Source organism: Triticum aestivum, chromosome 4D (genome assembly GCF_018294505.1).
Source record: "Triticum aestivum cultivar Chinese Spring chromosome 4D, IWGSC CS RefSeq v2.1, whole genome shotgun sequence".
In the NCBI taxonomy this organism is placed as follows: Eukaryota; Viridiplantae; Streptophyta; class Magnoliopsida; order Poales; family Poaceae; genus Triticum; species Triticum aestivum.
In genome coordinates, this window is record NC_057805.1 from 478,187,654 (window position 1) to 478,201,099 (window position 13,446).

Below are 13,446 nucleotides of genomic sequence, written 5' to 3' on the forward strand. Positions count from 1 at the left end.
GGGGGGGGTGTGCGACGCGAGAGATGCTGGCGTGTGGCTGCTGCTCCCTGATCTGCGAGAGAAGAGATGCCGGCGGGCAGTGTCTGCTCCGTGCTCCAAGGCGCTGCTACATGGTCGTGCAGGTGGGTGGGCTCGAAAGCTACGTAGGTAAAAAAAACTGCGAAAATCCTGGGCGGGCCATGGCTCAGTTTGGCCCCAACAAAGCTCCGCCCCTGGCCGCAAGTGGTTGTACAGACCACCTCTTTTTCAACTTAACTAATAGGCAGAGCTCCTGTCAGTTGCTCGAAAAAATTGTACCTACCCATCCCATGCTGACCAAACACCCCCCATGAATAATAGTCTAATTACTTGATGTTGTGCAAATTTTATGCTGATATGCATCACCTTACATGCACAAACAATATGCTGATATGCATACAAGTTAGGAAATTAGATTTGGGTGCAGGTAAATGAGCAGCCAGGTCCAATTTTATGTAGCAACTTCCCATAAACGAACTTATATTTTGATTTCTAGATGAGATAAAATCATAAACAAGTTATAACTACGCAAACATCTCCTTGTACCACATAAATTTAACCTACTGGCTAATGCAGCCAATCTATGGTAACCAGGCAGCAAGCAACAGGTTAAAACTTACGCTATGCGCTTATGGGTCTGAAGCCTACTCAGACTACATACAAAACTATGTAACCTATCAGGTAAATTTAGATTGCTATATAGAACATATAACTGAACGCCCAAAAGAACACCTGCAACAAACCAACATTCTTTGGAGGCTTCTTAGCTAAAACCTATCGTCTCTAACATGCATTTATTAGTTACTAAATACAGGCTTTCACGCCGCTTTATGTATAAAGCAAGCCGCCACGTCCATACAACAAGTCCGAGTGCAACACACACATTTATTAGTTACTACATACAGGCTTTCACGCCGCTTTATGTATACAGCAAGCCGCCACGTCCATACAACAAGTCCGAGCGCAACACATGCATTTATTAGTTATGGATTACGATCGGTAATTGCCTAGATGAACTCGGCATTGTAAGTTAAAAAGACAAGTCAGGGTGCAAGGCCACCATGTCTATGAAAGAGATGAATTCCCTCTTTATACTAGTTTGGAAGGAGCGTAAAGATAATCCAACGGATAAAAAAATGACTATAGATGTGCGTTAAATAAATATAATCACCTTTCACTTTTTGCTCATAAGCAGGGCGATCACGCATCAAGAGTGCAGCAGCTTCTCCGTTCAATGGATCAGAAGGATTTGGATATAATAGAAGTTGTGGAAGGAAGACTTCAAACACATTGACAAGATCTGCAAATATATATTATGGTTGCAAGGTTAGAAGATTGTCGTAACAACAACCGTAGAGCTCTCTGTTTATACAGAGGATGTAAGGAAGGTAATTAGCACGACCGTCTAAAAAACAATGAAATAGAGAGATTAAAGTTTACCAAACATTGGGCTCCATGTCTGGTTAATGACATCCAAACAGACGGAGCCAGACCTACAATTTGCATTCATCCACAAGTGGTCAGGAAATAGAAAGTTACTCTACATCATAGTTTTGGATCGACTGAGCACAAAAACTGAATACCAGAGAATACTCACAGTTCATCGACATTCGGGTGATATATCTTATTAACGAAACCAATCGAGGGGGACCTGTAAGGATACGCATCGGGCAGTTCTACCCGAACCTTCCATACACCTCCCTGGTAGAGACCTGTTAAAATTCATCAATGAGAGCACCAATCAGCCGGTGCAGCAACTCATCTTATATTGGTGGTACGAAAGCATAACTGAAGCTTAACAGCAACTAAAGGCATCATCCATCCGCAAACAAAACGTAGCAGTGACATCAAACTTTGAGATCTGAACGCCGCTGTTCTCAAGCTAAATCGGCAGAGGCAGCGGGCGGGCAATGGCATAATAAACAGAAAGAAAGGAAATCTCGAAACTTGTGCTGGCATATCTATATCTAGATTCGGAAACCAGAAGCTGCTGAACGACGGGCGAGAAGAAGCGAATCAAATCGGGTCTGTGCGTGTGCTTGCGTTGAAGAAGAACAAGCGCAGGTACGTACTTTCTTGGGGCCCGCGGAATTCGACGAGGAACTCCTGCATCCCGTCGTTCACCGTCTCGACCTTGTAGTCGCTCATCATCCTGCGAGCACAAGAAAATCCAGATCAGGAAATCCGCCGTGAAAATCCCCCCTGCCCCCCGAAAGAAATCTATCCATGTGCGGGGCTCCATTGCGCGTGCTCACAGCTTCATGAGGTCCATCTCCCGGCGCTTGCTCGGAGACGACATCCCTGCCCGGCCCGACAATCAAGAACGTGGCGTGCCCTATTGGGGATAAGACGAGGTAGGGGAGAGAGAGGGGGGATCGGGTCGCCTGCGTCTGCGATGGGAAAGGAGATGAGGAAAGCAGAGGGGAAAGGGACACGGCCGCCGAGCGGAGAGGGGATGGGATTGGAGGGGGGAGGAAGACGACGGACGATGATGGATGGATGGATGCAGAGGGAAGGGAACCAACTGGTCTGGTGGTAATGGTAATGGGGAAGTTACGCTATTTACAAATAAAAAACAATTTGAGGAAACATTTACAAAGTTCATTCACGTGTCTGTTTTCGCGATTTTGTTGTGGCAAATTGGTTGGAAATCCTGATCTGGAAAAGGAGAAAACGTCTGAGTGGAGTACGGCCTACGTTTATAAAAGCAAAACTAACGGCCGACGATGGGGAGTTTTCTGTGGATCCGTCCGATTTTCCCGTGTTCCCACAAAGTTGCAGTATCATACTACTATTTGGCACATTTTTTAATAGGAAAAATAAATCTGTCGGCAAGGTCCCGTGGGCTTGGCCCCACCAAACAAACAACGCCTCCCGAGAAGTGTCACGTCCTGGTTGCCGTCATTGATCTGCGCCGCCCTCTCTCTCGGCTCCTCCGCCCATCCAGGCCCAAGCCTAGCCTTCATGCATCAAATTTTTTTCACTTTGCATGTTTTTATTTTGCAAGATAACTTCTGATCTATTCAACTTCAATCATGACAATACAACAGACACCAAAAATAATGAAAACCACATCCACATTCGTAGACCATCTAACGACGACTATAAGCACGGAAGCGAGCCGAAGACGCGTCACCGTCATCGCCCCTCCCTCGCCGGGGACGGGCAAAAGTTGTTGCAGTAAACAATCGAGAAGTTGTTGTGGTAAGGCATCATAGGACCAGCGCACCAGAACAGCAACCGTCATCGTTGAAGAGTAGCGTAGACCGGAAGATCCAACCTGAAGACACACAAACGCGGACGTACTGCGACCAGATCCGAGCAAATCTACCAAGGACAGATTCGCCGGAGACACACCCCCACGCGCCCACCGACGATGCTAGACGCACAACCGGAACGGGGCTTGGCGGGGAGAACCTGTTGGAAATGTGCCCTAGAGGCAATAATAAAATGGTTATTATTGTATTTCCTTGTTCATGATAACTGTCTATTGTTCATGCAATAATTGTATTAACTGGAAACCGTAATACATGTGTGAAAACATAGACCACAACATGTCCCTAGTAAGCCTCTAGTTGACTAGCTCGTTGATCAATAGATGGTTATGGTTTCCTGACCATGGACATTGGATGTCATTGATAACGGGATCACATCATTAGGAGAATGATGTGATGGACAAGACCCAATCCTAAGCATAGCACAAGATCGTGTAGTTCGTTTGCTAAGAGCTTTTCTAATGTCAAGTATCATTTCCTTAGACCATGAGATTGTGCAACTCCCGGATACCGTAGGAATGCTTTGGGTGTATCAAACGTCACAACGTAACTGGGTGGCTATAAAGGTGCATTACAGGTATCTCCGAAAGTGTCTGTTGGGTTGGCACGAATCGAGACTGGGATTTGTCACTCCGTATGACGGAGAGGTATCTCTGGGCCCACTCGGTAATGCATCATCATAATGAGCTTAATGTGACTAAGGAGTTAGCCACGGGATCATGCGTTACGGAACGAGTAAAGAGACTTGACGGTAACGAGATTGAACGAGGTATTGGGATACCGACGATCGAATCTCGGGCAAGTAACATACCGATGGACAAAGGGAATTGTATACGGGATTGATTGAATCCCCGACATCGTGGTTCATCCGATGAGATCATCGTGGAACATGTGGGAGCCAATATGGGTATCCAGATCCCGCTATTGGTTACTGGCCGGAGAGGTGTCTCGGTCATGTCTGCATGGTTCCCGAACCCGTAGGGTCTACATACTTAAGGTTCGGTGACGCTAGAGTTGTTATGGGAAATAGTATGTGGTTACCGAAGGTTGTTCGGAGTCCCGGATGAGATCCCGGACATGACGAGGAGCTCCGGAATGGTCCGGAGGTGAAGATCGGTATATTGGACGAAGGGTATTGGAGTCCGGAATTGTTCCGGGGGTACCAGGCTATGGCCAGCATGTCCGAAAGTGGTTTCGGAGGCCCCGACAAGCGTTGGGGGCCTTATGGGCCAAGGAGAAGGGGCAAACCAGCCCACTAAGGGGCTGTGCGCCCCTCCCAACCCCTCTCACGTAACCAGGAGAGGTGGGGGCGCCACCCCTAGGGTAGCCGCCCCTCCCGGCTTGGGGGGCAAGTTTCCTAGGGGGTGGGGGCGCCCAAACCCATCTAGGGTTTCCCATGTGGCCGCCGCCCCTCCCCTAGGGAACCCTAGGGCGCCTCCTCCACACCCCTTCCCCCTATATATAGTGAGGGAGAGAGAGGGCAGCCGCACCCCTTGCCTGGCGCAGCCCTCTCCTCTTCCAACTCCTCCTCCTCCTCCGTAGTGCTTAGCGAAGCTCTGCCGGAGAACCACGAGCTCCATTGCCACCACGCCGTCCTGCTGCTGGAGTTCTCCCTCAACTTCTCCTCTCCCCTTGCTGGATCAAGAAGGAGGAGACGCCCCGGGCTGTACGTGTGTTGAACGCGGAGGCGCCGTCCGTTCGGCGCTTGATCAGATCTTCCGCGATTTGAATCACCGTGAGTACGACTCCATCAACCGCGTTCTTGTAACGCTTCCGCTTAGCGATCTTCAAGGGTATGAAGATGCACTCCCTCTCTCTCGTTGCTAGCATCTCCTAGATTGATCTTGGTGACACGTAGGAAAATTTTGAATTATTGCTACGTTCCCCAACAGTGGTATCAGAGCGAGGTCTATGCGTAGATTCTGTGCACGAGTAGAACACAAAGTAGTTGTGGGCGATGATTTGTTCAATTTGCTTGCCGTTACTAGTCTTATCTTGATTCGGCGGCATTGTGGGATGAAGCGGCCCGGACCGACCTTACACGTACTCTTACGTGAGACAGGTTCCACCGACTGACATGCACTTGATGCATAAGGTGGCTAGCGGGTGTCTGTCTCTCCCACTGTAGTCGGATCGGATTCGATGAAGAGGGTCCTTATGAAGGGTAAATAGCAATTGGCATATCACCGTTGTGGCTTTTGCGTAGGTAAGAAACGTTCTTGCTAGAAACCCATAGCAGCCACGTAAAACATGCAACAACAATTAGAGGACGTCTAACTTATTTTTGCAGGGTATGCTATGTGATGTGATATGGCCAAAAGGATGTGATAAATTATATATATGTGATGTATGAGATTGATCATGTTCTTGTAATAGGAATCACGACTTGCATGTCGATGAGTATGACAACCGGCAGGAGCCATAGGAGTTGTCTTAATTTATTGTATGACCTGCGTGTCAATGAAAAACGCCATGTAATTACATTACTTTATTGCTAACCGTTAGCCATAGTAGTAGAAGTAATAGTTGGCGAGACAACTTCATGAAGACACGATGATGGACATCATGATGATGGAGATCATGGTGTCATGCCGGTGACGAAGGTGATCATGCCGCGCCTCGAAGATGGAGATCAAAGGCGCAAGATGATATTGGCCATATCATGTCACTTTATGATTTGCATGTGATGTTTGTCATGTTTACATCTTATTTGCTTAGAACGACGGTAGCATAAATAAGATGATCCCTCACTAAAATTTCAAGAGATGTGTTCCCCCTAACTGTGCACCGTTGCGAAGGTTCGTTGTTTCGAAGCACCACGTGATGATCGGGTGTGATAGATTCTAACGTTCGCATACAACGGGTGTAAGCCATATTTACACATGCGAAACACTTAGGTTGACTTGACGAGCCTAGCATGTACAGACATGGCCTCGGAACACAAGAGACCGAAAGGTCAAACATGAGTCATATAGTAGATACGATCAACATGGAGATGTTCACCGTTGATGACTAGTCCGTCTCACGTGATGATCGGACACGGTCTAGTCGATTCGGATCATGTATCACTTAGATGACTAGAGGGATGTATATCTAAGTGGGAGTTCATTAAATAATCATATGAACTTAATTTTCATGAACATAGTCAAAAGGTCTTTGCAAATTATGTCATAGCTTACGCTTTAGTTCTACTGTTTAAGATATGTTCCTAGAGAAAATTTAGTTGAAAGTTGACAGTAGCAGTTATGCGGACTGGGTCCGTATACCGAGGATTGTCCTCATTGCTGCACAGAAGGCTTATGTCCTTAATGCACCGCTCGGTGTGCTGAACCTCGAGCGTCGTCTGTAGATGTTGCGAAACATCTGACATACACGTTTTGATGACTACGTGATAGTTCAGTGCGTAATGCTAACGGTTTAAAATTGTGGCACCAAAGACGTTTTGAAACGTCGCAGAACATATGAGATGTTCCAAAGACTGAAATTGGGATTTCAGACTAGTGCCCACGTCAAGAGGTATGAGACCTCTGACAAGTTTCTTAAGCTTGCAAACTAAGGGAGAAAAGCTCAATCGTTGAGCATGTGCTCAGATTGTCTGAGTACTACAATCACTTGAATCGAGTGGGAGTTAATCTTCCAGACGAGATAGTGATGGTTCTCCATAGTCACTGCCACCAAGCTATTAGAGCTTCGTGATGAACTATAACATATCAGGGATAGACATGATGATCCTTGAGCAACTCGCGATGTTTGACACCGCGAAAGTAGAAATCAAGTAGGAGCATCAATTGTTGATGGTTAGTAAAACCACTAGTTTCAAGAAGGGCAAGGGAAAGAAGGGATACTTCATGAAACGACAAATCAGTTGTTGCTCTAGTGAAGAAACCCAAGGTTGAACCCAAACCCGAGACTAAGTGCTTCTGTAATGAGGGAAACGGTCACTGAAGCAGAACTACCCTAGATACTTGGTAGATGAGAAGGCAGGCAAGGTCGACAGAAGTATATTGGATATACATTATATTAATGTGTACTTTACTAGTACTCCTAGTAGCACCAGGGTATTAGATACCGGTTCGGTTGCTAACTGTTGGTAACTCGAAATAAAAGGCTACGGAATAAACGGAGACTAGCTAAAGGTGAGATGACGATATGTGTTGGAAGTGTTTCCAAGGTTGATGTGATCAAGCATCGCATGCTCCCTCTACCATCGAGATTGGTGTTAAACCTAAATAATTGTTATTTGGTGTTTGCGTTGAGCATAGACATGATTGGATTATGTTTATCGCAATACGGTTATTCATTTAAGGAGAATAATGGTTACTCTGTCTATTTGAATAATACCTTCAATGGTCTTGCACCTAAAATGAATGGTTTATTGAATCTCGATCGTAGTGATACACATGTTCATGCCAAAAGATATAAGATAGTAATGATAGTAGCACATGCTTGTGGCACTGCCACTTGAGTCATATTGGTATAAAACGCATGAAGAAGCTCCATGTTGATGGATCTTTGGACTCACTCGTTTTTGAAAAGATTGAGACATGCGAACCATGTCTATTAGTATATATGCATGAACAAAGTCCATATAGATGGATCGTTTGGACTCACTTGATTTTGAATCACTTGAGACATGCAAATCATACCACATGGGCAAGATGACTGAAAGGCCTCGTTTTCAGTAAGATGGAACAAGAGAGCAACTTGTTGGAAGTAATACATTTGATGTGTGCAGTCCAATGAGTGCTGAGGCACGCAGTGGATATCGTTATGTTCTTACTTCACAGATGATTTGAGTAGATGCTAAGAATATTTACTTGATGAAACACAAGTCTAAATTATTGAAAGGTTCAAGTAATTTCAGAGTGAAGTTGAAGATCGTCGTGACAAGAGGATAAAATGTCTATGATATGATCATAGAGATATCTGAGTTACGAGTTTGGCACACAATTAAGACATTGTGGAAATTGTTTCACAACTAATACCGCCTGGAACACCATAGTGTGATGGTGTGTCCGAACATCATAACTGCACCCTATTGGATATGGTGCATACCATGATGTCTCTTATCGAATTACCACTATCATTTATGGGTTAGGCATTAGAGACAACCGCATTCACTTTAAATAGGGCACCACGCAATTCCATTGAGACGACACCGTATGAACTATGGTTTAGAGAAACCTAAGCTGTCGTTTCTTAAAAGTTTGGGGCTGCGACGCTTATGTGAAAAAGTTTCAGGCTGATAAGCTCAAACCCAAAGCGGATAAATGCATCTTCATAGAATACCCAAAACAGTTGGGTATACCTCCTATTTCAGATCCGGAAGCAAAAGTGATTGTTTCTAGAAACGGGTCCTTTCTCGAGGAAAAGTTTCTCTCGAAAGAATTGAGTGGGAGGATGGTGGAGACTTGATGAGGTTATTGAACCGTCACTTCAACTAGTGTGTAGCAGGGCACAAGAAGTTGTTCCTGTGGCACCTACATCAATTGAAGTGGAAGCTTATGATAGTGATCATGAAACTTCGGATCAAGTCACTACCAAACCTCGTAGGACGACAAGGATGCGTACTACTTCAGAGTGGTACGTAATCCTGTCTTGGAAGTCATGTTGCTAGACAACAATGAACCTACGAGCTATGGAGAAACGATGGTGGGCCCAGATTCCGACGAATGGCTCGAGGCCATAAAATCCGAGAGAGGATCCATGTATAAAAACAAAGTATAGACTTTGGAAGAACTACTTGATGGCCGTAAGGCTATTGGGTGCAGATGGATTTTAAAAGGAAGACATACAATGATGGTAAGTGTCACCGTTAAGAAAGCTCGACTTGTCGTTAAGATGTTTTCCGACAAGTTCAAGGAGTTGACTGCGATGAGACTTTCTCACTCGTAGCGATGCTAAGAGTCTGTTGGAATTATATTAGCAGTTACTGCATTATTTATGAAATCTTGCAGATAGGATGTCAAAACATTGTTTCCTCGACGATTTTCCTGAGGAAAGGTTGTATGTGATACAACCAGAAGGTTTTGTCAATCCTGAAAGATGCTAACAAGTATGCAAAGCTCCAGCAATCCTTCTAAGGACTGGGGTAAGCATCTCGGAGTTGGAATGTACGCTTTGATGAGATGATCAAAGATTTTTGGTTTTTACAAAGTTTATGAGAAACTTGTATTTCCAAAGAAGTGAGTGGGAGCACTATAGAATTTTTGATGAGTATATGTTGTTAACATATTGTTGATCAGAAATGATGTAGAATTTCTGGAAAGCATACAGGGTTATTTGAAAAGTGTTTTTCAATGGAAAACCTGGATTAAGCTACTTGAACATTGAGCATCAAGATCTATAAGGATAGATCAAAAACGCTTAATAGTACTTTCAAATGAATACATACCGTGACAAGATTTTGAAGGAGTTCAAAATGGATTAGCAAAGAAGGAGTTCTTGGCTGTGTTACAAGGTGTGAGTATTGAGTAAGACTCAAGACCTGACCACGGCAGAAGAGAGAGAAAGGACGAAGGTCGTCCCCTATGCTTTAGACGTAGGCTCTACAGTATGCTATGCTGTGTACCGCACCTGAAGTGTGCCTTGCCATGAGTTAGTCAAGGGGTACAATAGTGATCCAGGAATGGATCACATGACAGCGGTCGAACTTATCCTTAGTAACTAGTGGACTAAGGAATTTTCTCGATTATGGAGGTGGTAAAAGAGTTCGTCGTAAAGGGTTACGTCGATGCAAACTTTGACACTAATCCGGATGACTCTGAGTAGTAAACCGGATTTGTATAGTAGAGCAGTTATTTGGAATAGCTCCAAGTAGCGCGTGGTAGCTGCATCTACAAGATGACATAGAGATTTGTAAAGCACACACGGATCTGAATGTTGCAGACCCGTTGACTAAAACCTCTCTCGTAAGCATAACATGATCAAACCCTAGAACTCATTGAGTGTTAATCACATGGTGATGTGAACTAGATTATTGACTCTAGTAAACTTTTGGGTATTAGTCACATGGCGATGCGAACTTTGAGTGTTAATCACATGGTGATGTGAACTAGATTATTGACTCTAGTGCAAGTGGGAGACTGTTGGAAATATGCCCTAGAGGCAATAATAAAATGGTTATTATTGTATTTCCTTGTCCATGATAATTGTCTATTGTTCATGCTATAATTGTATTAACTGGAAACTGTAATACATGTGTGAATACATAGACCACAACATGTCCCTAGTAAGCCTCTAGTTGACTAGCTCGTTGATCAATAGATGGTTATGGTTTCCTGACCATGGACATTGGATGTCATTGATAACGGGATCACATCATTAGGAGAATGATGTGATGGACAAGACCCAATCCTAAGCATAGCACAAGATCGTGTAGTTCGTTTGCTAAGAGCTTTTCTAATGTCAAGTATCATTTCCTTAGACCATGAGATTGTGCAACTCCCGGATACCGTAGGAATGCTGTGGGTGTACCAAACGTCACAACATAACTGGGTGGCTATAAAGGTGCATTACAGGTATCTCCGAAAGTGTCTGTTGGGTTGGCACGAGTCGAGACTGGGATTTGTCACTCCGTATGACGGAGAGGTATCTCTGGGCCCACTCAATAATGCATCATCATAATGAGCTCAATGTGACTAAGGAGTTAGCCACGGGATCATGCGTTACGGAACGAGTAAAGAGACTTGCCGGTAACGAGATTGAACGAGGTATTGGGATACCGACGATCGTATCTCGGGCAAGTAACATACCGATGGACAAAGGGAATTGTATACGGGATTGATTGAATCCCCGACATCGTGATTCATCCGATGAGATCATCATGGAACATGTGGGAGCCAATATGGGTATCCAGATCCCGCTATTGGTTATTGGCCAGAGAGGTGTCTCGGTCATGTTTGCATGGTTCCCGAACCCGTAGGGTCTACACACTTAAGGTTCGGTGAGGCTAGAGTTGTTATGGGAAATAGTATGTGCTTACCGAAGGTTGTTCGCAGTCCCGGATGAGATCTCGGACATGACGAGGAGCTCCGGAATGGTCCGGAGGTGAAGATCGGTATATTGGACGAAGGGTATTGGAGTCCGGAATTGTTCCGGGGGTACCAGGCTATGGCCAGCATGTCCGAAAGTGGTTTCGGAGGCCCCGACAAGCGTTGGGGGCCTTATGGGCCAAGGGGAAGGGGCAAACCAGCCCACTAAGGGGCTGTGCGCCCCTCCCAACCCCTCTCACGTAACCAGGAGAGGTGGGGGCGCCACCCCTAGGGCAGCCGCCCCTCCCGGCTTGGGGGGCAAGTTTCCTAGGGGGTGGGGGCGCCCAAACCCATCTAGGGTTTCCCCTATGGCCGCCGCCCCTCCCCTAGGGAACCCTAGGGCGCCTCCTCCACACCCCTTCCCCCTATATATAGTGAGGGAGAGAGAGGGCAGCCGCACCCCTTGCCTTGCGCAGCCCTCTCCTCCTCCTCCGTAGTGCTTAGCGAAGCTCTGCCGGAGAACCACGAGCTCCATTGCCACCATGCCGTCGTGCTGCTGGAGTTCTCCCTCAACTTCTCCTCTCCCCTTGCTGGATCAAGAAGGAGGAGACGTCCCCGGGCTGTACGTGTGTTGAACTCGGAGGCGTCGTCCGTTCGGCGCTTGATCGGATCTTCCGCGATTTGAATCGCCGCGAGTGCGACTCCATCAACCTCGTTCTTGTAACGCTTCCGCTTAGCGATCTTCAAGGGTATGAAGATGCACTCCCTCTCTCTCGTTGCTAGCATCTCCTAGATTGATCTTGGTGACACGTAGGAAAATTTTGAATTATTTCTACGTTCCCCAACAGAACCTTATTACATCTTCAGGGAGTCGCCGTCGTCTTGTCTTCCTGACCACGACACAAACCATAAAAAAAACTCGAAGGGCCAACTAAAAATGGAGCCCTCACACCAGCAAGGGCCAGGATCCACCGCGCCGCCATGGCCCTAAGGCCACCGGAGACAAGGCGGACTAACGGTGACGCCGGCGGGAGGCAGAGGAACCCTAAGCTTTTTTGGGAGTAGGCGGACTTTCCCACTTTGCATACGTGTCTTAATTGGATCTGGTTGAACAAATGCATGTAAAAAAGAATAACATATGCATGTTGTTGTATGCATTGCATCATTGGCGAGCCAAGGGTCTGTTGTTTGGTTGCGTGTATTTGTGCCTCAGAAGTGAGCAGATGTAAAGTAGAGACTGTTTGACTGCATGTAAGTAGTTGTTATGCTCACCCCTTTCAAATATGATGGCCTAAACACCCAAATGCAGCACTTCACAACAGACATATAGAAACAACACAACCCAAATAACACATCACACAAGAACAATAGTCATACACAACTAGTCCCTCCGTTAGTGCTAGATATATCCATTTGAGCGACAAGCTTTTTGGGACGAAGTGCTAGATACATCCATTTGAGCGACAAGTTTTTTGGGATGGAGCAATGCATAAATAATAACCACCACACTAGTTTCACGCTCCTTCATCTGCCTAGCAGTGCACGAATCATGAATGTAATAGAACCCTTGCCCTTTAGCAGAGAACGCTGATGTCGCTTGAACTACGTCGGTATTTCCCCAAAAAGGAAGGGATGATGCAGCACAGCTACGATAGGTATTTCCCTCAGTGATGAGACCAACGTTATCGAACCAATAGGAGAACCATGCAACACCACGTAAACAACTCTGATGTCTACTACACAACCTTCTTCTTGTAGACGTTGTTGGGCCTCCAAGTGCAGAGGTTTGTAGGACAGTAGCAAATTTCCCTCAAGTGGATGACCTAAGGTTTATCAATCCGTGGGAGGCGTAGGATGAAGATGGTCTCTCTCAAGCAACCCTGCAACCAAATAACAAAGAGTATCTTGTGTCCCCAACACACCCAATACAATGGTAAATTGTATAGGTGCACTAGCTCGGCGAAGAGATGGTGATACAAGTGCAATATGGATGGTAGATATAGGTTTTTGTAATCTGAAAATATAAAAACAGCAAGGTAGCAAGTGATAAAAGTTAGCACAAACGGTATTGCAATGCTTCGAAACAAGGCCTAGGGTTCATACTTTCACTAGTGCAAGTTCTCTCAACAATAATAACATAATTGGATCATATAACAATCCCTCAACATGTAACAAAGAGT

The 13,446-nt window shown here is 45.6% G+C and overlaps 1 protein-coding gene across 1 annotated transcript in view; it reads right to left on the reverse strand.

Moving 5' to 3' along the window:
* The window catches only part of LOC123098795 (ubiquitin-conjugating enzyme E2 4), a 6,548-nt gene extending 3,969 nt beyond the window's left edge, over nt 1-2,579 (reverse strand). Inside the window, exons 1-5 of the mRNA XM_044520870.1 lie at nt 2,274-2,579; nt 2,091-2,170; nt 1,616-1,730; nt 1,459-1,511; nt 1,190-1,318 (exon numbers count right to left, since the gene is read on the reverse strand). Coding sequence (XP_044376805.1) covers nt 1,190-1,318; nt 1,459-1,511; nt 1,616-1,730; nt 2,091-2,170; nt 2,274-2,317 — 421 coding nt within the window. The 5' untranslated portion in view covers nt 2,318-2,579. The remainder of the gene's footprint in view (nt 1-1,189; nt 1,319-1,458; nt 1,512-1,615; nt 1,731-2,090; nt 2,171-2,273) is intronic.
* Between the last annotated feature and the right edge of the window lie 10,867 nt (nt 2,580-13,446).